We start from the raw sequence: 21,819 nt of genomic DNA, 5'->3' as shown, positions 1-21,819 counted from the left end.
TGATTTTGTGAGAGTCACTACTGAAACATTTGGTAAAGTTTGGGTAGAGATTGTTTTGGTAGTGACAAAATGGAATGATCAATCACTAGTTTTAATAAAATCAACATAATTCATACAATGTTTTGTCAGTTCTCTAACATGTATGCAAAAGTTTGAACACCCCTGGTTACATGTGTTGATTTTCTTAGTGGAAGGATGTAGTGCATCATTTCTGATTATTTGCGGAGTTTAATATATTGAAGCAAAATATAAAATGTGCTGTAACTTTTGCACAGGCCGAATGGTTTTACTGAATGTGAAATGAAAACAAATATACTTTTTCCCAGAGGTGCACAAACTTTTGCATACAACAGTATATCTACAGTGAATATCAAGTAAAGCCAGTTTTGGACAACAAAATGTTTCAGATGTTCAGCTGTGAGCTCCTAAACGTTCCTCTGCACTACTGAACGTTGTAGCCCGTTAAAGGGGAACTCCACTGATTTGGTGTGAAATGGTTCAGATGTCTTTACAGTGGTGGTGATAGGAACCAGGGGTCACCATGACTACAACACAAATATAGCCATTTACTATCCAAAAACCACCAGTGAACCTACACGTATCTTCTGAGTTTATATGGAATGTTGATGATGGAAAATAGTGGAAAATCTAGAATAATAAGTTTTCTTTGGGGACTATTTTGCCTCTCAGCGCCCTGCATATTATGTATCTCTCCACCATGAATGGAGTTTAAGGCTAAAATCCTCTCAAAACTATCATAAAAGTGTCTCATTGATCAGGCAGTGAATTCATAATCATTTCATGTAGTAACTTTCTGTGAGGGAGCTTTTAGAGGTGAATGTCTGGTTCCTATCACCACCACTGTGAACAGTTCTGACTAGTTTCTCTAGAACGGAGCATTTCACACCAAACCCCCTCCCCCTAACGACCCTGTTTATATCTTAACTGTCTAATTACAGGTAATTTGGACAATTGGTGGACTTCCCCTGGAAGTTTTATTGATGCTACAGGCTGAGCTAAAAATGTGACAGTAACAGCAGTGACAGCGACTAAAGGAGACGTGACTTTCTCTGAATTTTGCAAACGATCAATAGACTGCATGCAACTTGTACAGATATTTGGAGGTTTTCCAGAGTCATACATTAATATCACAGTGCTGTAAAGTGTCCTCGTTGTAAGAGTGACACGTCATGTGTGAATCCGAACACAGACTAAAGGTTACTGTCAGCTTACAACACTGTGATGAACACATCAAGACTAATTTCTCTACATACCCTCAGTACCGTCTACTGCCTGGGTTCTGTTCTGTATTCATTGTAAGTCTTTCGTATTTATTGCACTGTGTATATTGTATAGTTGTGTTCCTGTGTTGGTCCTGGAGGAATGTTTCATTTCACTGTGTACTTGTATGCAGCTGAAATGACAATAAAGCCTCTTGTACTCAAACTTCATGAAAAACAGGCTTCCAATCAGTTCTGCCGTTAAACTGCAGGCTATTTTATTCATCATAAACTCAACCAGCTCTCACTTCAGCATCCGTCAGACTCCACATCAGAGAAACTGGCATTAAAGAGTCGCTTTATGCAAAAGAAAGACATTAAGAAAAAATGTCAGGACAGCTTTCATCAGCTCCAACACTACTGAAGTCAATCAGACGGGTACAAAAGTCACTCACCGTTCATAAGTTAAAGTGGGAAAATGAATTAATACTGAAAAGTACATAAACAGATCACTAAAACGTCTTCCCAATATGAGAAATCACACTATTTTTGCAGCAAGTACTGATTTGATTCCCCGTACTTAGCAAATATGTACCAATTCATACAATATGGCAAGACAACGCTTTCAGTTTCATACAAAATAATACTCGACAAATTTAAATATGCAAAGCTTTTGCTACAAAGTGATTCTCAGAAAACTCTGGAAAGAAAAAGAATTCATATTTTGTATGTACAGCCTAACTCAAATAGAAAAAAATAGGAAACGTTGAACGTCATCGGCTCAAAAAATCCCTTAAACAAGAACAGAATGCAATTCATGTGGCTTTTTCAAGGAGTGTCAATAATCAAGGAAGAACGCTCATCACAGTTACGCACAACCCTCATCCTCGACCTCAGCAAACAAACAAACAAGGAAAAATAAGTCTGTGAAAATGGTAAACGTAGTTGACCCCTGAGTTTCTAATGCAGATCTAGTGTAGAAATACCTCAGTACAGTGTGCCGTTTTAGTGCAAGCCAGCAAAATATGCTCAATTTAAGCAGGAGGTATATTAAAGATAGCACCCAAGCAGACAATGCTCCACTAAATAAGTCATTCCTGTTGGCCAAATTACAGAAAACAAACACAACGGGGCTGGTTTGAGCAGCCAAACCAGTAGCATCTATACAGAAATCTTGTTTTTTTTTTTTCCCAACAGAAAGTATAAATATCCCTGAAACTGATTCACAGTATGTAGAGGAGAATCCAGTGCTGCTACTCTTCTTTATATCTGGGACAATCAAGTCGTCTTCAAGGTCTTCAGTTCATCTCCCAGACAGTCCAATCGGTCCTTCACCTCAAAAAGACCACAACTCCGCGAGTGAAATCAGAAATGTATTTGATGAATCTAATATTTCTCCTTCTGAGACTGATGCAAGAATATTGTAGGATTGTATAACCTATTTCTACACATTTTTACTTGTTTTAAATCATTTTATCAGGTATAAGTGTTAAGAGTAGAAGATAACAGTTTTCCACAACATACCGCCCATCATTTAATGCTCAACGCAAGCAAACTGCCAACACAATAAGACAATTTCACTGAAGAAACATAAAATATTAAGTACGTAAGTTAAATGCTTAAGGTATAAATTTAAAGCTGTAAATTAATTTTGCTTTGTGCCTAAAATTCAGCTACAATTATGGATTTTAACCCATTTTCCACTACAGATGTTTTATGTAAGGGACCACAGGATGCTGGTTCTGCAGTCATACCCTTCTGAGGTGTTTGCGGGGCTTAAATCAGCAAAGCACCTGTGAAGGAAGGAGCCCATCTGAGAACCCAAAGTTCTCTCGTAAAGAGAGAACGCCTGAATGGAGAAGAAGGAGCGATTGTTGTGCTAACCAGAAGGTGACGACCGCATCATAACTTTAGATACTTTCTCAAAATAAATTGACTTAAAACTACACACTTCAAAAAGATGGTTCTTCAAAGGTTCTTTTGTAAAGAAAACGGTTCTTTATAGAACCATGAAGACACAAAGAACTCTTTGTATGAGTAAAGGGTTCTTTGCATCACAAAAGGTTTTTCAGATAGATGGAGAATGTGCTGTAGATGTTTCTACAAAGGGTTCCAGATAGGGGTCTTCTACTGTTACAGCTTGACGTAGAAGCAATAGCAGAACACTTTTTGGTGCTATATAGAACCCTTGCCAAAAAGGTTCTATATAAAACCATCTACAGCACTCTGAAGAACCATTTCACCATGCAAAGAACCTTTTTATAATGCAAAGGGTTCTTTGAGTGTCCATGGTTCTATAAAGAACCATTTTCTTTTTTAAGAGTGTGATACAACGCTTCTGGCTAAATAACCCTATGATATTCTTACAGCTCTCTCACAAAGAGAAATATTAAATATATCAAATTCATTGACGACGTTTTCACTTGCTGAGATGTTTTCCGCAGTCTTCATTCGCTGTCTCGGTAACACACGGTCCGTTTGCCTAAATTTCTGGTCCGAATTTTCCTGGCATTCCCGTAGGAGGTGTCGCTGTCTGAACTGTGACGTCCAGCGCCTCGTTTGCGGTTCCTCAGCCTCGTCGTGGCGTGTCTCTTTGAATTGCTCTGTGACCCTGAGCTGGACTCCTCGCTCGACTCCTGGCTGTCCGAGCTCATCCCGCCGTCGCTGTTGCTGCTGCTGCTGTAGCTTTTGTCGCGCTTCCGTTTCAGATTTCTCCGCTTTCCTCGTCTGCCTGAGAGCTCCTCGTCCGACGGACGGTGCTGCCTGCGCAAAGGACCGTTCTGCGCTTTCCTTCTACATAAAGAATCACTTTCGGACTCCGAACCTGGTTTGAAGTGCTTGGAGGACTTTCGGCTTTTTCCAGAACGTTTCTCACTCTCGCTTTCATCATCACTGGTCCCGCCTTTATCTTCTCCTTCATCTTCAGAATCCAAACTCCTGACACGTTTCCTCTTGGAGCCTCCTGAGGGCTCTTTAACGGAGCCAGCACTGCTCTTCCCATTCACTGGTTGATCATCATCATCTTCAGAGTCCACGATGTACTTCTTCTTGGGGAGGGCTCTCAGGGTAGGTCTCCTCCTGGGTTTCTCCTCCAGCTCTGATTCCTCACTCTGCTGCCATTCTTCGGAAGAAGCAGCCTCATTCTTCTTCTTTTTCTTCTTGCTTCTCCAGTTCGGGACCTCCTCACTTTCAGAGTCAGAAGAATTGGACCTGCCATCCAAACCCTCAGACTTTGTCTTTAATTTGTTTTTTTTCGCGATTGCCTCATCTCCACTGCTGCTCCCATTCTCTCTGTTCACATCATCTTCATCTTCTGACTTGATTTTTCTTCTTGAAGCACCAGAGCGTTTTGAGACTCTGCTCAGTTCTCCTGATTTGTGAGCACCTGACTTTAATGCTGCTGTGGCTGCGGGGATTGCGCGTGCTTTTGAGGCAGATGCTGGTTCGTGGCTTTTTAAAGTTGTTTTACTCGTTTTCTCTGAGTATTTAAGGTCCTGTTTGTTCACCTTCCGTCCATTCTGATGAGGGTGCTTCTCAGCCTTTGGAGCCTCCTCATCGGAGCTTTTGGAGGTCTCCTGCTCACATGGAGGATTCCTCTGTCGTCTGGTTCTGGAGCGATTCGCTTCTTCTTCCACTTCGCTGTCGTCAAGTTGTTTTATTTTACTGACCGCAGCTCTTGTGGTCTTCCTGACCACCTTCCTTCTGCTGATGGAATCCTCCTCCTCCTCTTCCTCCTCCTCCTCATGTGCGCTTTCATTTGGACTTTCTCCTCCATCGTTTTCTTCACTCTCCTCTCGGTCGAGGTGTTTGCTGTGCCCGTTGACTTGAGGAGAATCATCTGCAACAGAAATACAAAACCATAGTTTTATAACATCTGAAACATGAAAATGTTACACATCTGCAAACATCAGAACAGCCTGTGTTTTATTTACTACTAAATGTGGACCGTTTTATTATTGACATACTTAAATTAATAAATCTATTCTTTGTTTATTACCTTCTTACCTGTGTTATTTTATGCATCAAAAAGGAACCGGGAATTATAATCTACACCCTTAAAATATGTAATTTAAGATTCCCACTGTACACAATGAATTAGGAGAACAAGCTTTTAGTCATGCTGCACCATCTGAGTGGAATTTGTGCAAGTAGGTCAGCCTGCTTGTCAGTGTTTTAAATGATTAATTAAGGTTTGCTGATTGATTCTGTTTTATGTGTGTAATGTTTATGTTGTTTTATGGGAACACTGGGTTGTGTGTTGCTGCCTATCTTGGCCAGGACTCTCCTGAAAAAAGAGAATCTCAGAGAGCTCCTGTCCTGGATAAATAAAGGTAATAATTGGAATTACAGCCCGTCGATTACAATATATTATATTTACTCATCCTTTGAGCTTTTGAGCTTGTTGGTCATCTGCAAATTTTTGTATAACATGCAAAAGATGAACAAAGAAGTCTAAATACATGACTAATGGTACAATATCTGACACAGCTGTACAGTTAGAAGTTTAACCCTAATGAGGTCCAGTGTAGCCATAAGTGGTCTTTTTAGCACAGAGAAGATTCACCTACCATTATAAGTTGTTATCACTAAAAGGGCCATTTTATGTAAATATTTCAAATATTTGCATGAAATAAAAGTTTACTGTAACCGTTCTATGGATACAACTATGTAAAATGAAACTAAATAAATTAACGGTTATTGGTGCATCTCCAAACCAGCCAAACTAGCTTCAAAGTTTTAACTGTTGGTTATCATATGCAAATTTTAGTGGCGCATCCCTACAGTCGATACCTGATACTTAAAAATGCAACTGTTGAAGCAACAAAATAAAAAAATCTACTTTGAATTTTAGACACACTTAGTTATTTAGTTAATGTACTGGGGTCAATGGCCTAAACTGCTTTAACATATTTAAAGAAAAAAGATTTAAAAACCTGGAAAAAGTGATGTCTGTCAAAACCAGAACGGAATGTTATTTCTCATTTGACTGTTCATTTTCTCTCTATTTGTATGTTTTATGTCTGTCTATACTGTCTAGTATGTCTATGTGGAGTATATTTTTGCACATCGGGGTTGGAGAAACAATCTCGTTCAGCTGTGTGCTGCTTTTTGCATAGTCTGAATGACTAAATTCACTTTGACTTTGACTTGACTATTAATTCTGTTTCAGATTTTCTTCACCTTCTTCCAGGACAGCCCTCCTAGATGATCGCCGGCTGGCTCTTTTACTCTCGCCATTCTGCTGTGAAGGAGAGAAGTCACTGTCCGCGCTGGCCTCCTCGCTCTTCTCCTCCTCACTGGCTGAATCTTCACTGTTATTCGACTCTGCAGAACACGGAAGTCACATTTTTAAAAGACTCTTAAACGAGTAACAGAATCACAGGACAAGAATTCGACCAAAATTGGCATGTACAATACTGACACTTTGGCCATTTTATCAGAAACACCAGCTACACAGGTGCAGCACTGTCTCAGACTGCTGTGCTCTGAATGTACCACCACCCAAAATGGCCATTGGTGGTCCTGTGGAGGTCTCGTCATTATCAGACGACGTAGACGGGGCTGATAAACAGCTAGTAACTTTACATCTCTGAAACGCTCCTGTGTGGAAGTGTGTGGTATCGATGTTTCTGATAAAAACGTCAATGACTGTAGCCACAAGGCAGGTCTAAAATGGACACCACAGGATCCTCGGCAGATCTTGGTACCTTTTTGGTCGTGCTCCTCAGACTCTGAGCTGCTCTGGATGACCGTGGCACGTTTGCTGGTGCGAGGGGGCTGCCGGCCGCCACTCCTCACACGGCCCTCCTGCTCAGAACCGTCATCTTCCTCTGAGGCATCCATCAGCTTCATTTTACTGACCGCAGCCACTGCAGTTCTTCTCGGCCTCCGGGCCGGCGAGTTCTCTTCTCTGTCTGAAGGTTCATCAGAACCACTACTGCGCCGCGCTCTCCTGCGCTCCACACGAGACGATCTGCTCAGACCATTTACCTCAGCACCGCTCTCTGAGACACACACACACAGGGTTAGAAAGCTTCAGGATTACATTACACTCTCACATACACACATATATATTTAGTCACTGTCACAATTTTTTTGTTTTGTACTTTTTTTTTGCATAATTTGAAAACTCCTTTTATCCTTTACATTGTGTAAACAATTCATAATGAACGGACAAACAGAAAAGGTCCAAAATTACTTGGAATAAGATCTTTTTACCTTTCATTAAAAGTCAATGTTTCTCCTTCTTCTGTAAAGTTACTATTTTGTAGAGGCAAGATTTTCTTCTGATAGCAACTAAAAGATATGATCAAAAAAGACTACAGCGCTAACAATAAATACTGTTATACTGCAATGACACTGTTAAATACTCTGATTTGCCTTACAGTATATTAAAACTCATTAACATGACTTCCCTGCATTATTTCTACCAGAATAATTTGTTTTTGTTGGATTACATGGAAAACTCCCTCAGAAACGGTCAAGCTGTGATTGGGCAAAAATATAAATCTTGGTAATCAGACTCATTTGCATACTGCAATCTTCTGCAAAAAGAGTACTGCAAAAGCCAATATTACAATTTAAAAAATTATATACCGTGCAGCTCTGTCCACTCTGAAGCGATTGTGCTTTTTTTTTTATACATACCCGTCTTCCTGCGGTCAGCAGCAGAGTTCCTGGTTAGTCGCGTGGTCCTGTTCTTGCTCCTGCTCGACTGAAGTCGCTCTAATGAGCTGGATTTATCAGAATCTTCACCATCATCCTCCTCCTCACTCCTGCTCTCAGTGACTGCAAACAAACAGCAGAACAGGAATAAAGACAAAGATACAGACACAGACAGATCGGTGATCAGAGCGTGCAGCAGCTCTCACCCTGCTTCCTCTTAGACTCCCTGCTCTGCATGGCTCTCCTCGTCGCTCTTGTCTCCCGTCTGAACTGACGAGATGATGAAGGGCTTTTATTGTCATCCAGCTCACTGACAGACGCTTCACTATCAGAGTCTACAGCAGGGAGAAACCAACACATTCAGAATTACAGTTTAAGAAGGTATAAGCAGACCCCTTTAACTGTCCTTATAAAGGAGAGTGAAATAAAGAAAAGAAAATTTTAAACACAAGACAGATATTATAAGCTAAATATATACAAAATTATCCTTTAGAGGTTTTTTTCTATTGGGAGGTGTCTGTCCCAAACCTATGCAAATGTACGTACTGTAAATGTACGCATTATTTTCAGAAGTGTAAACCTAAATCTACTCTTCTAAAAATAATACTTACATTCTTTAGGTTTTTCTCCAATATCTCTTAAGACCTTTCAGATTTCTGAGTTTAATTTTTAAGTCTATTCATAAAAATGCTGTCCTGTGTTATATCACCACTGAAACACAGTTTTAGTCTGTAGGCAGAGTCTTATTTTAGCAAGCAAGCAAGCAAAGTTTATTTATATAGCGCTTTTTACAACAGGTGTTGTCACAAAGCAGCTTTACAAAGAAATCAGCATTACAGAAAGAAATCCGGGTCCAAGCCCCCATGAGCGTCGCCAGTGGTGACAGTGGCAAGGAAAAACTCCCTAAGAGAAACAGGAAAAACCTTGAGAGGAACCAAGACTCAGAAAAGGAACCCATCCTCTTCTGGTCAACACCGGATAGTAAACATTGTTAGTACAAAAACAGGGTAAACAGGCGGAGCAAATGATTAATTTGATTAGTTTAGTTTATGCAGCAGCAGCAGCCGCCATGCCCCTGTGCCTCATGGCCACATGGTGAGCAGTTAGATCCCATTGTTTTGAAGTAAATGTGTCCCAAAGTCTGAAAATCAGTGTGAAACATTAAGAATCATCAGATTTTCTGCAGTTTAGCACTTTTTAGTGCTTTAATGAAAAATATGATGATTTTCTGTGTGAACCGCTGTTCAAAACTGTGTTTGCTGGTCATGTACTGGCTGAGTTTTTGAGCTCAAAATGAGATAAAATTGTCACTGAAAGTCACTACTGAAACATTTGGTAAAGTTTAGGTAGTGATACGACTGTTTTGGTAGTGACAAAATGAATAATTGATCATTAATTTTAATAAAATATACATAATTAAGGTATAGAGTCACTCAGAGCAAAAGGATTAGTCTAAAGTCACCACCACGCCAACATTTGCTCGGCTTCACACCGCCGTCAGTTGCGTACTGCTATGAGGTGCAGAATGATGTCTGTTCAATGCAAACAGGCAGCATAACTGCAGGACTGGCTGTATCTGTGCACTGCAAAGCTGTGACATGTCTCTAGCACATTCTCCAGGGTCTCTTGCAAATCTCATGGGTGGGCCAACTCTGTGTGAATGCGCAGCTCTGATTTAAAGGAAAAAACCAAGCAATCCAATGTAAAATCAGACATTCAGCACCCCCATACAGCAGGAATGGAACGATCCTTGTTTCATAACTATATTTTGCAACGATTCCAAAGAGATTGGCAGTCAAACAAGACTCCTTAGATCAAATCATCAAGTAGGTGACTATTCAGGGCCATAAATATATTGTGCGTCGGAAGAAAACCTTGTATCTCCAAAATGGTAACTTTACAGGAAAAGGAAAAAATTTACTTTACTTCTAATGTAAGTCAATGGAATTTTTTCCAAGTCATTTTAGCCTGTTTCCTATGGTCCATTTATCATGCAATTTACACACAATATAAAGACCAACAGGTATTTTCAAATTATGTCAAAAACTGAACACACACACACCTGATGTAGACGATGCGCTCTTATTGGAGCCCTCAGAGTAATCATCTGCTGATGTGTAGGTGGATCTGCGCCTCTTCCTCTTCCTCCGGCTGCGCTCCGGTGCAGACACTTTGGCTGAGGTAGATTTGATTGTAGGCGGAGCCACTTGTTCCTGAGTTTTAACAGCAGCTCTCTTCTGACTGACAGGACACACAACGGGAGAAAGCTCACAGCACTGCTCTGTTACCCACACTTTTCAATAAAATCAATAAGCCTAAACATATTTAGATGGAGTGTATATAATGAGGTTGTGATGTCTGTAAGCTGTGAGAAGAAGCCCACCTGGTGGATTCCAGCCTGGTGACAGGAACAGTGGGTTCCTGCTGCTGGAGCCTCTTTCTGAACCTCTGACTGCGGCGCAGCCTCAAGCTGCTCTTCACTGCAGTCCTGTAGTCAGATATGATCTTTCGAATGCGCTCTTCAAATAACGCAGACAGTCGCAGAGTCATACTGTAAATCTGCAAATCATGCATTAAAAGTGCATTTTAGTGAGTCATCAATCACATCATCATGTCTAAAATCAAAAAAAGGTCAGAATACTCAGATCAGAGGTGCCAAATTCTCATCCTAGACATTACCACCCTGCTGAGCTCAGATCCAGCTCAAAAACTTTATTAAACAAAAAAAAGTACACTTGAAATGTTAAGTTCAAAACGTAAAGCACTAATTATTTTTCTGTAGCTTAATATTACAAGTTCAGGATTTCAAGTTACCCCAGCTTTACAGTGTTGAACATTTAAAAATGGGTCAATACTGACTTATGAAGACAATTGCACAAATAATCAAAAGTTCAACACTTCCACAAGTTAAAAAAATGAAATACTCCAATTTTTTTTTTTTTAGGCCCAATCCCATTTCTTCTTTTTACCCCTACCCCTTGTTTTCAAGCGTCACCCTAACCACTTTGAACTGAGTTAAAAGGGATAGTGGTTGAAATCTTGCCCTACAAAATGGGACCCTCAAATTAAAACATATAACATATATATTGCTTCAGTAACAGCTACTAGCGCTGCTCTGTAGGTGACCCGGCCCGTCTGCAGTGATAGCAGAGGAGGGTAAAGTTCAGCTCCTCACTGCTGGGCTTTAGTCACATTTAGGGCACTATATTCCTTCAAAGAGGGGGGCAATTATTTATTATCACCCACCCCTAATTCTTCAGTGATGTGAAGCTGAAGTCAGATATCAGTATTAGCCAGCTTCTTGTTCGAATTTTCCCGTTCCACCTTAAATGGAGCAGCAGTTACATTCTGGTGCTTCAGGTGTCAGAACTGCTGGACTATTTAAGGTGGAACGGGAAAATTAGCTAGCTAGCTACCGAGACATTAGCATGCTTTTAGCAATTTTTTATGCGTGTTATGAAGAAAACGAACCATAATACACTGAAACGACAATAAACTAATACAGTGGTAAACCGTAATTTTTTTAACTGAGAAAATACATTTGTTTACATGGGTTTCTTTGGGCTCTTGTTCAGCCATCTTGCCGGTTTTTCTTTTTTTCTCATATCACTCTGTTTGGAGTCTCTGAAAAACCTCCGTTTGGAGGGTTATGTAGTCCTAACACTTCACCCCATCCCTCTACCTCAACAAAAATTGGGACACCCTACCCCTAGACATGAACGCGCAAAACAGAGGGCTAAGGGCCAAGTGGTAGGGGCGAGGGGTGAAATGGGACTGGGCCTTAGTGTCATTTGGTATCAAGCACTGAGATAGTATTCAGAGTCAAATTTCATAATAACCCTACTAATCTGGGGCAAAAACCCATTTTAAAAATTTAACAACTAAAAATGTTGTAAGAGGCAAAACAGGTCTTAATGATAATGTCCGGGATGGAAAGTCGGTCACTAACCTTGGAGCGTTTGTTTGGCGTGTAGGCTTTAGCGTTAGCAAAAATGAGCCTGGTGTCTTTGCATAAGTCTGTGGGGTTTTCATAGTGGTCTTCTTCAAGGGTTCTCCGGACGGTTTCCAGATCCATGGGAGTATCTATGATATTCGAATAGTCCTGGAACAGATACACGCATGAGACACTGTCTTTACAACATCACTGGTGTTCTAACTGTGATCAAACGTCACTAAAGCAACTTCTTTAGAAGGTTTTAGTAATATTTGAATAGTACTGCTTTCTGCTCCAGTGGAACACTGGAGTTTATCAGCTTTTTTTAAGCTGAACGTAGAAATTATATTTAATTCCTCATCAATGAGCTGTTTACTGAATCCAGATCGTACGATTGCCACATTTCCTTAACTTTGTCTGCGATTTATTCTTTGCTAGGAAAGTATGTTTCACCCAGTGACTTTAATGTTTTACAGCATCTAAGCAAACAATTTCTTCTATTCAAAGTTTCTTGAAGCTCTTATAAGCAACCAAATCAGCCCTTATCAACTGATTGAAATGTGTACTATACTTTGCAGATGAAATGTTTTTCTCGCTTTTATGCTTTTCTCTACAAATTCTGAGCTGCAAATGCCACCAAACTCACTGGATACTCGTTCTGGTCCACAGGCTGACGGAAGGGCTCGGAGTCCTCACACTCGAACATGTAGTCCAGAAGCTGCTTGCATGCGTCTTTCCAGGCGTCTCTATCTTGCACCACTTCTACTGAAGGCTGAACAAAGATCAGAGGAGCGGAATAACATTTAACATTTATACTGTACTTCATCAAGTCAATGAAGGCTTACAGCACAGGTTTCCAATCTTTTGCAGCCCTGGCAGAGAGTCTACTTATTATACTGCACTTCTTTGATTAGGAAAACTGACGCTGGCCATCTATCCAAACGAAATCTAATGTCAAACCCTCTTTATATCTCCAAGATCTTAGAAAATACAGTAGTTAAGCTCATGAACTGCACAGGAACCAAACATGAAACCTTATAGTTAGGATTTAGGTCTCATATCACAGTTACATTCTAACAATCTATTGCTAGGTTATGTTCCTTTGCTTATACTACCTGACTACATTTGACAACACTGACTAACATTTTACTAAATAAGACTAGGGCTGCACAATAAAGCGCATTTTTAGCGTTACAGCGATACAAGTTTCCGCGATAAACACATCGTTACACATGGCAGAACAGATCTAAAGACGGCGTTATATTACCAGCACAAACTGTTACAAGCCTGCTTCTCTGTGCTGGGCCTGAACCTGCTCTCCTATGTGGGAGACGAGTAACTTAACCAATCAGCCAAAAGGCAACTACAAATCACACACTGAGACCGTAAAATGTCCCCATAACTCAGCTTTGATGGAAATTCAACTACAAAACACACACTGAGACCTTAAAAACCACTACTGTACATTTGAGGGTATCATTTACACCATTTTTACCTTGATGAATGAAAAATGTACCTGCACAGAACCTTTATTTCTGACTGTGTAGTTCAGGAAAAACAAAGAACTCTGAGGAAGAGTAAAGCATGGTGTTCCACAAGGCTCCATTTGAGGGCCACAAAAACAAAAAGGAAATTAAACAGAACAAAATAAAAGCACTATTAGTTGGTCAAAAGTCCTCTAGAACTTTTTAATTTTTTCTATTGATTCTGGTCTAATATTTCGTGAATAAGATATTCTTATATCAAAGAAATGCAGAAGAAAAACTGGTCCATGCCTTTATCACCCTCAGGCTGACCAAATTAGCCCTACCTTATTAAAACTGACTATCCTAATCTGCCATGGCTCTCTAGATTAGACTTCCTGAAATCATCTCAGGGAGGTTTTCCTGCCACAGTCACCCTCAGCAAAGCTTATTACATCTGCATTTCTGAACAGCTGCTTTACCACAAAGCTCTCATAAATAGGAGCTACGCAAACAATTTATAAATTAATTTCACTGGATTGCATCCTTTAGCTAACTGACTTTGGAGACACGTCAGCTTAAACCACTGAAAACAACCAGCAGTACTGTTTAGGTCTAATATAAAGGTTACAGATCAGAGTTAGAAATGGGGATGCTACATTTACTTGGTCAGAGAAGCTGTTTAATTTTATATAAAGTAGATTATTTAAGAAATGCGAAGTGCGACCTGGTGTGATCTTCGTCCAGCAGAGGTGCCAGGTGCATCAACATCTTCCAGCTCCTGAAAACAATGAAGCAACTTCAACCATCATATTAACGTAATACAGATAAGTAAAGTAACACTAATACTAATTAAACCTGCAACACCGAAATCCTGTTTAATCTGTGCTCAATCTGGATCTGAAAAACTGGAACTAATCGACAGGCTCACCTCGTCCTCTGTGTACTCCATATTTTCAACTGCATTGTAGATCTCCATAATGTCCATACACTGTGTTTTGCTGGTGAAGTAAAGAAATACATGTTAATAAAGAGGAAGAAGGTAATTTATTCATGAAAGATACAGATATTACCAGCGGACCTACCTAATAAACTTTAGGAGAACATCTGTAATGAGTTTCGCTGACTGTGCAATCTTGCTCCGTGGCTCATTGAAGGTCCTCGCGTTGTGAAAAATATACCTTATGTCCCAAATTAGTGCAGAAACTCTCCTGGAAATAAAACCAGATATAGCACGTCGGCCAAAACAAAAGTTTTTCCATTCAAAATATCCAGAAATTTCCAGATGACCAGATGCTATTTCTTGCTTGCTGAGCAGTTAACGCATATATCACCAACTATATCAGCAAAAGGAACACTGCTCACAGCACCCCCAACCAACTCCACACAGCTTTGCTTAGGGAAAACCGGATACCTGTAAAAATTGTGCTTCAGTCTCATGCGGATGGTGCCCAGGTCAGTGGGGTAGGCTATTACAGTACAGTACGTAGGATACTGAGTCAGGTCCACCGGGCCAGAGAAGGGGGCAGCGATATCTGTTAAAGACAGACAGAAAAACAACACTTGACACGTTTGCACAATTATAAAAGATAAATTAGAAGAAAAGAACATTAACCTCTAAACGTCACAGTAATAAAATCACGCTGTAATTGTATTTTAATTATTTTTGACTCATAGTTCACTGAAATAAGCGCAGAAATTGTGTGGAAAGTGCAGATTCTAAACTTTCATTTCAGACAATTTTTGTGTTTAGGTAGAAGAGAAGATAATCTATTAAACTTTTTGATTTATTGTCTTGGTTTACAGAAAGAAAACAGACATTTTTGCTGTTTTTGTCAGAAGTGCAGGCTCGAACCTGAACACAGAAAGTAAATCTAATGTAAATGTAACAACATTCCATGCACTATGTAAGATGTTTGCTGGTAAAACTAAAAAGTGTCATTACTGAGTGAGGAGAAGAAAAACAGGCTAGATATGGTGGGTGTGCGCTGCTGCAAGTTGCCCTGTAAAGCCTGAAATAATCAATTAAAAATCAGAGGCGTTGAGTTTTTCATACCACGTCGTACGTCTTTACATATCAACGTCACACACACACACTTAAAAAGAAGGTCCGGCTCAATGTTTAGGCCTCAAACGATCTCAATCAACATTAAACTGATGAAGATATGATGAGAATAGTAGATATTTCACTCACATCCTCAGAAGACGCTTCTTCACCAAGTTTAGACTGAGTTCTCTTTGAATTCTATTTCAGTCTTATTCATCTGCTTAGAGAATAAGGCCGAAGCACTGCTGACGCTACAGAATGTTCTGTGAGCAGTTACACATTTCCACCAGAGAGGGCTCCAAATCCCTAAAACTTACACAGTGCAGCCTTAATGTGTAATTAGTACAGCGCAATGAACAGCAATAACTCTGAGGGTTAACTGCTCTAGGCTTATTTAGGCTGAAAGTTAAATACAGATACAGGCAGAGCCTTCAGTGTTCATTTAATCCGTATTTGTGCACGTTCTCTGAAAGCTTAGATACGGAAACAGAAGAGTGCCACAGGGAAATCGTGGGGGCAGTTTAGCCAGTAAGCGAGACGCGACCATAGCCGTATGGCTATGGACACGACGAAGAAGAAACTTTAAAAAGACTTTTTGAGGAGAGATTGTGCGACTTGGTTATAAATATTAAACATCTATAAACATTTAAACCTTTTCTGTTACCATGTATGTTTGTTGTCAGAAAAGTTTGGTTCTGGACTGCCCTCTAGTGGATGTATCGCTAACATACCAAAGTAAAGGATGCCTGGAAGAGGGCTGTGACAGTTAAATCATTTGAAACATGAGCCTTAATACACACCCACTGTGATGAGCTGATCTATTCCTGCTATGATCCGAGCGCTCTCCTCCTCTCGACTCCTCACCCCCCACTCCCCCTCTCGAGGCTTGTACAGGATGTCGTTCATCTCCTCGATAGTGACCGGCACTCCTGCACCCTCCGACTCCGGCTGCTGGGCTACAGAACCCACAAAAACACAGAGCTCTGAGGAACTTGCATGAACAGTCGAGCACATGCCTGGCATCATTATTACAACATGTCTGTCATTTGCCCAGGTAACAAACACTTCTGATTCTGATGAGAGCTCAACCAATAGACCAACACACTGGCTGGCCAATAAAGTCAGTGGATGAGCAGATTTACTGGCACAGGTGAGGTGTTAAAGTTTTATATTATGATGAATTCACTCCTCTAAAGCACTCATTTCTGAGAACTTTAATGGTCTCACTGGTCTCAATCAGCAGCTGCTTCGCTTTATTACAGCAACACAAGCTAAACTGGCACCACCGAACACCATGTTTAAAAATTAATATTTAAATATAACTAGATGCAACATTTACCTGCATATAATAACATTTGTATTTAAGTCTTTTTTTGCTGTTCTTTAATTTTTGGTCATATTAAATTATATCAGCCTAAATTATCAGTTATTTAAATGTATGAAGTTTGAAGTATCAAAGCAGAACTCAGAATAATTTGTTACAGCTTTAAAGCTGCACTAACAATGAGCCAAAAACATTAAAAGAAAAGGAAGAAATACCCCTGTTTACCCTGTGAAATGTTAAGCACATCAGTGCTTACTGGGGATAAAGCAGTGAAAACTCTAGTCTTAACTGTTACATTAGAAGGACACAAAGCAGGTCAAAGGTGTGAGAAGCCAGTGGAAGAATCTTTTAACAAATTATAAAAAGGAGAAGTCACATGTGTTTACCATCTTCTGGAATGGCCTCGATGTCCCAAGGGCTGAGCTTCTCTGTCTCTCCGTTGTCCCACCTGCAGAGAGAGCATCGCGTCACAAACCTCATCCAAATACATAAACAGTACCACAGAGAGGAGAACGAAAAGCACGCTGCATCTTACTTGACTTTAAAACACTGGAAATGGCTGTCGGGGTACTCAGGCTGATATGGCTCCTGACAGACTATGGTCCCAAACCACCACGCGTCATCAATCACCGACCGGAAACGATCATCTAAAACACAATCAGAGGAAAAATCAAAATTAGGAAATAGAAGGTAATACAGGTGGACAATAAGACAAAATCTTATTACCATGAGGGATTAAACAACACTTATCATGTATCATCAATTCATTCACTACACTGAACTGCATTTCACTGAAAAGGGGTTTAGAAGAGAGCAGGTTTCAGTTTCAGTTTCAAACAGAGTCCAAAAGAGCATAACTGGCTCTGCTTAAAGGGTAATTAATGTTTAATGTTTAAGACATAAACAGAGTCAGAATTGTTCACAGTGGTGGTGATAGGAACCAGACATCCACTTCTAAAAGCTCTCTCACAAAGTTTTTTTGAGGTTTTGGATAGTAAATAAAATGTCTATATTAGTGTTGTAGTCATGGCGACCCCTGGTTCCTATCCCAAACCACTGTAAAGAGATCTGAACCATTTCACACCAAATCACTGTTTATATCTCAACCACTGAAGGAGTTTCGTAAAACTGGTGGAATTCCCCTTTAACCAGTGCTGGGCAGTGAGTGAAAGGTCACTGTAAGGTCATAGTTTTTGGTAGCCTTTCTTTAAATGTGGTACATTAATACTTTATGTATTTTGTGACAGTAGATTGTTGCCATATTGCTCACCCCTATTCCCAAATCAAGCATTCCATCTAGATCCCATGTGTCAAACAAGACCCGCGGCACAATCCTATTCGACCCGCAAAATTATTTTAATTTTCTGTTAATATTAACCCAGTTCACCATGAGCTGCACTACAGTTCCCACCATGCACCGCAATGTTATGTGCGCTCCCTCCTCCTCCCCCAAAATTATCTATGGGACAGGAAAAAAAAAAAAAAAAAAACTACTCAACACTGGGGACAATTAAATAGGTTTAATATAGTCTATAGTTAGGCTAATATAGTCTATAGTTTTATTTAAAACAATTTGTTTTTATTTAAAATTATTTTTGAATCGTTTTTATTTTTTGTCGTTGTAGTTTTGGCATATTTTGAATAAACAACGGCCAGTTGGGGTCACGGCAAAATGTTAAGTAAAAATAAAATAACTCAGCTGGTCCACAAATTAGTTGAGATTTCTTAATAAGGCCCTTTTATTGGTTCAGTTTGACACCCCTGATCTAGATGGAACAAACTTTATGAGGTTAAGGAATAGGGTAAGAAGAGCCTGGCTGGCGTACTTGGTGTCCAGACTCTGTAGCGCGCCTCGTCGTAACTTTGGCGGAGAACGAGGAAGTCAATGACATCCGGCATATCATGATACCTGCAGGAGACAGAATCATTATAAAACACTTGGCTCTAAATTAGCTGGTCTGTGCAAATGAATGACAGCATGTCAAACACTCACTTCACAGAGAAGGACTTGTCTGTTATTCTGCTTGTTCCAGGGTCGATCAGCGTCAGTTTCAAGCAGCAGAGGGTCGGAGGGCACACCTCGTATTTGATCCCAGTTATTTTAACAAACTCTTGGTCCTGATGAATAAACAAAGCACCAGCATCATTATAGTAGCTGCAAAAGGGTAATTACTACTGACTTGACTCTTCTCTGTTCAGTACCAAAGTGATAGAACAAACTTTCACTGGATGACTGAACAGAGTCTCTCAACATCTTCAAACACAGACTGAAGACCGTCTCTTTGTGAAGCAATTGAGCACTAGTCTGAGTACTTATTGAAATGCATTGTATTTCACTCACATTGTGTTTAATTCTGGATCTTTCCAGGTACCAGAGCTGGCTTTTGTTTTCCGACATCTTCAACATAATGGCAAAACTTGTTTCTTCACATTCTGTTGATAATTTTAGTTAATTTTAGTTAATTTTTTTTTTAGTTAATGTTTGTTTTTGCTTTTTCCATCTGAATTTACATGCCCAAATTTTAAGGCAAATTGTTCAGTAACTGCATGAAAATTTGATTGTAAAAGTTCCCCTCAAATTAACAGAAAATGTGTTTTGATCATACACATAATGCTATATGCTTGCAATTTACTGCTGAAAGCCAAAAATCTTGGATGCTCTTTGTATTTTTTGCACAAAAATCATTTTTACAGAGCAGATCACTGACGAGACGCCATCTGAGATGCAGTGTACAGCTCAGATTTTTGGAAAAATGGGTCAAATGTCAGTAGAAAAAAAAAAATTGAGTTCAGCTTCTTTTATCATGAAGTTTTAAAACTACATTACCCATCTATTTGACTGGACTGACCTTTTGAATGAAGCTTAAGAAATATGAAAGTTATGAAGTAAAGAATATGACGAAGTGCATTTTGGAACCACTGGTGGTTCCAAGTAGATAAAAGGTTAATATAAGATACATACTTTGCACAATGTAAGGTTTACAGGTATGACTGTGTGTGTATGTGTATGAGTGAGTGATGGTAGGAATGCATGTTTTATTTTTTTTATCTTATTTTATTTACTACATAAATGTTTGTCTGTTACTGTGCACTGTGAGCTCTTGTAACCAAAACCAAATTCCTTGTATGTGTAAGCAAACCTGGCCAATAAAGTTTGATTCTGATTCTAAACTAAAAATCTTACAAACAGATTCTTTAAGCTATTAATCAATTTGCAGGATTTCTCTAAATATATGTGCTGTTCTGCTCCTGCACACCATAGTAAAAATACCATGGTGGGTCTCGCAGGAACACAGACCTCCAGTGTGCACTAAGCTTCTTGTAAAACCAGCTTTTTTTAATTAAAAAATGTTTCAGGTCTTCTCATCTGTGAGCTATCTCTGTCCAAATGCTACAGGTGTTACCAGCTGATCTGAGCTGCAGCAACTAAGAGACGGGACCTGTAACAACTTGTCGATTACTGTCTGTGGTAACTGCCCCATACAGTACAGACACAGCTGATAAGGAGATTACGTTGAAAATTGCAGTGATGCTACAATAATTGCTGTTTCACTCCATAATCTCATTCTGACTGTGAAGGAACTCTCACTCTCAGCTCCATCCTCCTCCACGGCTGCTTGTCGAGGTTGATGGGGTACAGATTACTCCTGCACACGGCCTCCACGTACGCCTCATGACCCTGACGGAAGTAGATCACCTACAGGACACAAAACACTCACACTATGACAAGACGTCTTGAATGTTAACCCAGAACACGTGGAGGGTGACATGACTGTAAACAAACCTCATCTCCCATCTGTGGGACGAAGGGCGATTTCCGAGGAACGACGTCAGTGATCCAGGCAGAGGGGCGGAACTCGTTGGACACCTCTCTGTTCATAGATGGCCTCGGTTTCGGGGACTGAGATTATCAGAAGACGCAAATGCCAAGTTAAAGGAGATCAGCTACCCATGCATATCGAAACTACAGCTGAGCAAAGTATTAAACATTTACTGCTTATTAAATACTACAGTGTGGTCAACAGTTCAACACTTAATACTTTAAACAGGCTGTGTGTTCTGCCTGAATTTGTATAAATACAGTGTGATAAATGTCAGTCCAGACTAGATTCGTTTCAAAATCGCAGTGTAATGAACATCATTCCAAACTGTATTTAAAACGCAGTGTAATGAACGTCATTCCAAACTGCATTTGTTTCAAAATCGCAGTGTAATGAACATCGGTCCAAACTGCATCTGTTTCAAAATCGCAGTGTAAAGAACATCGGTCCAAACTGTATTTAAAACGCAGTGTAATGAACGTCATTCCAAACTGCATTTGTTTCAAAATCGCAGTGTAATGAACATCGGTCCAAACTGCATCCGTTTCAAAATCGCAGTGTAATGAATGTCATTCCAAACTGTATTTAAAACGCAGTGTAATGAACGTCGGTCCAAACTGCTTCTGTTTCAAAATTGCAGCGTAATCAACGTCAGTCTAAACTGTATTTAAAATGCAGTGTAATGAACGTTAGTCCAAACTGTATTTGTTTAAAACGCAGCTTAATGAACGTCAATCCACTTAATGTTTTTAATACAGTGTACCCCACCTGGAAGGATAAGCAGTTTAGAAAATGTGTGAAATAGTGTAATGAACATCAGTCCAAACTGTATTTGTTTTAAATGCAGTGAATAAACATTAGTCTGAATTGTATTTGTTTTAAATGCAGTGTGCTGAACATCACAAACTATATGAACACTTTAACCCGAACACTGAGTTAATCACTGCCCTAAAACTCATATTTAACCAGATGTGTGAGATGTGTACAGAGATTTGTGATAAAACTGGCTCAACACAATTCACCTTCGGCGTTTTGCTTTTCGTTTTTTTCTTCTGTTTCTGAGGTGAAGACGACTGCACTTCTTCATCCTGCGTTTGCTCTGTTTGCTCCTCCTCGGCTGTGTTGTCTTCCTCTTCCTCCTCCTCTTCCTCATCCTCATCATCATCAGAACTGCTGATTTGTCTGCGAGCACGTCTTCGGGAGGACAGGCCCGGATTGACTGTGATTCCAGCGTCGGCTGTCCAGTCCGAGTACTCACTGGAGGAGTGGCTTCAATTAGGAACAGACCAAACATTAATGGTGTAATACGGAAATTATAATATATACTTACAGACACAAAGTTCT

General features: G+C 39.9%; 1 protein-coding gene across 1 annotated transcript in view; it reads right to left on the bottom strand.

Annotated features, from left to right (window-relative positions):
* Positions 1–1,469: 1,469 nt before the first annotated feature.
* The window catches only part of brwd1 (bromodomain and WD repeat domain containing 1), a 40,888-nt gene continuing 20,538 nt past the window's right edge, over positions 1,470–21,819 (bottom strand). The window contains exons 23-43 of the mRNA XM_036555685.1: positions 21,498–21,744; positions 20,439–20,555; positions 20,244–20,351; positions 18,648–18,772; positions 18,481–18,563; positions 17,190–17,301; positions 17,041–17,102; positions 16,131–16,286; positions 14,698–14,818; positions 14,369–14,494; positions 14,215–14,284; positions 14,011–14,064; positions 12,467–12,592; positions 11,836–11,988; positions 10,270–10,445; positions 9,949–10,127; positions 8,093–8,221; positions 7,869–8,009; positions 6,929–7,225; positions 6,402–6,545; positions 1,470–5,058 (exon numbers count right to left, since the gene is read on the bottom strand). Coding sequence (XP_036411578.1) covers positions 3,668–5,058; positions 6,402–6,545; positions 6,929–7,225; positions 7,869–8,009; positions 8,093–8,221; positions 9,949–10,127; positions 10,270–10,445; positions 11,836–11,988; positions 12,467–12,592; positions 14,011–14,064; positions 14,215–14,284; positions 14,369–14,494; positions 14,698–14,818; positions 16,131–16,286; positions 17,041–17,102; positions 17,190–17,301; positions 18,481–18,563; positions 18,648–18,772; positions 20,244–20,351; positions 20,439–20,555; positions 21,498–21,744 — 4,117 coding nt within the window. The 3' untranslated portion in view covers positions 1,470–3,667. The remainder of the gene's footprint in view (positions 5,059–6,401; positions 6,546–6,928; positions 7,226–7,868; positions 8,010–8,092; positions 8,222–9,948; positions 10,128–10,269; positions 10,446–11,835; positions 11,989–12,466; positions 12,593–14,010; positions 14,065–14,214; positions 14,285–14,368; positions 14,495–14,697; positions 14,819–16,130; positions 16,287–17,040; positions 17,103–17,189; positions 17,302–18,480; positions 18,564–18,647; positions 18,773–20,243; positions 20,352–20,438; positions 20,556–21,497; positions 21,745–21,819) is intronic.

The sequence above is a fragment of the Colossoma macropomum genome, unplaced genomic scaffold (assembly GCF_904425465.1).
Source record: "Colossoma macropomum unplaced genomic scaffold, Colossoma_macropomum, whole genome shotgun sequence".
NCBI lineage: Eukaryota > Metazoa > Chordata > Actinopteri > Characiformes > Serrasalmidae > Colossoma > Colossoma macropomum.
Note: the sequence above shows the minus strand (reverse complement) of the source record. Positions and strands in the feature narration are given on the sequence as shown.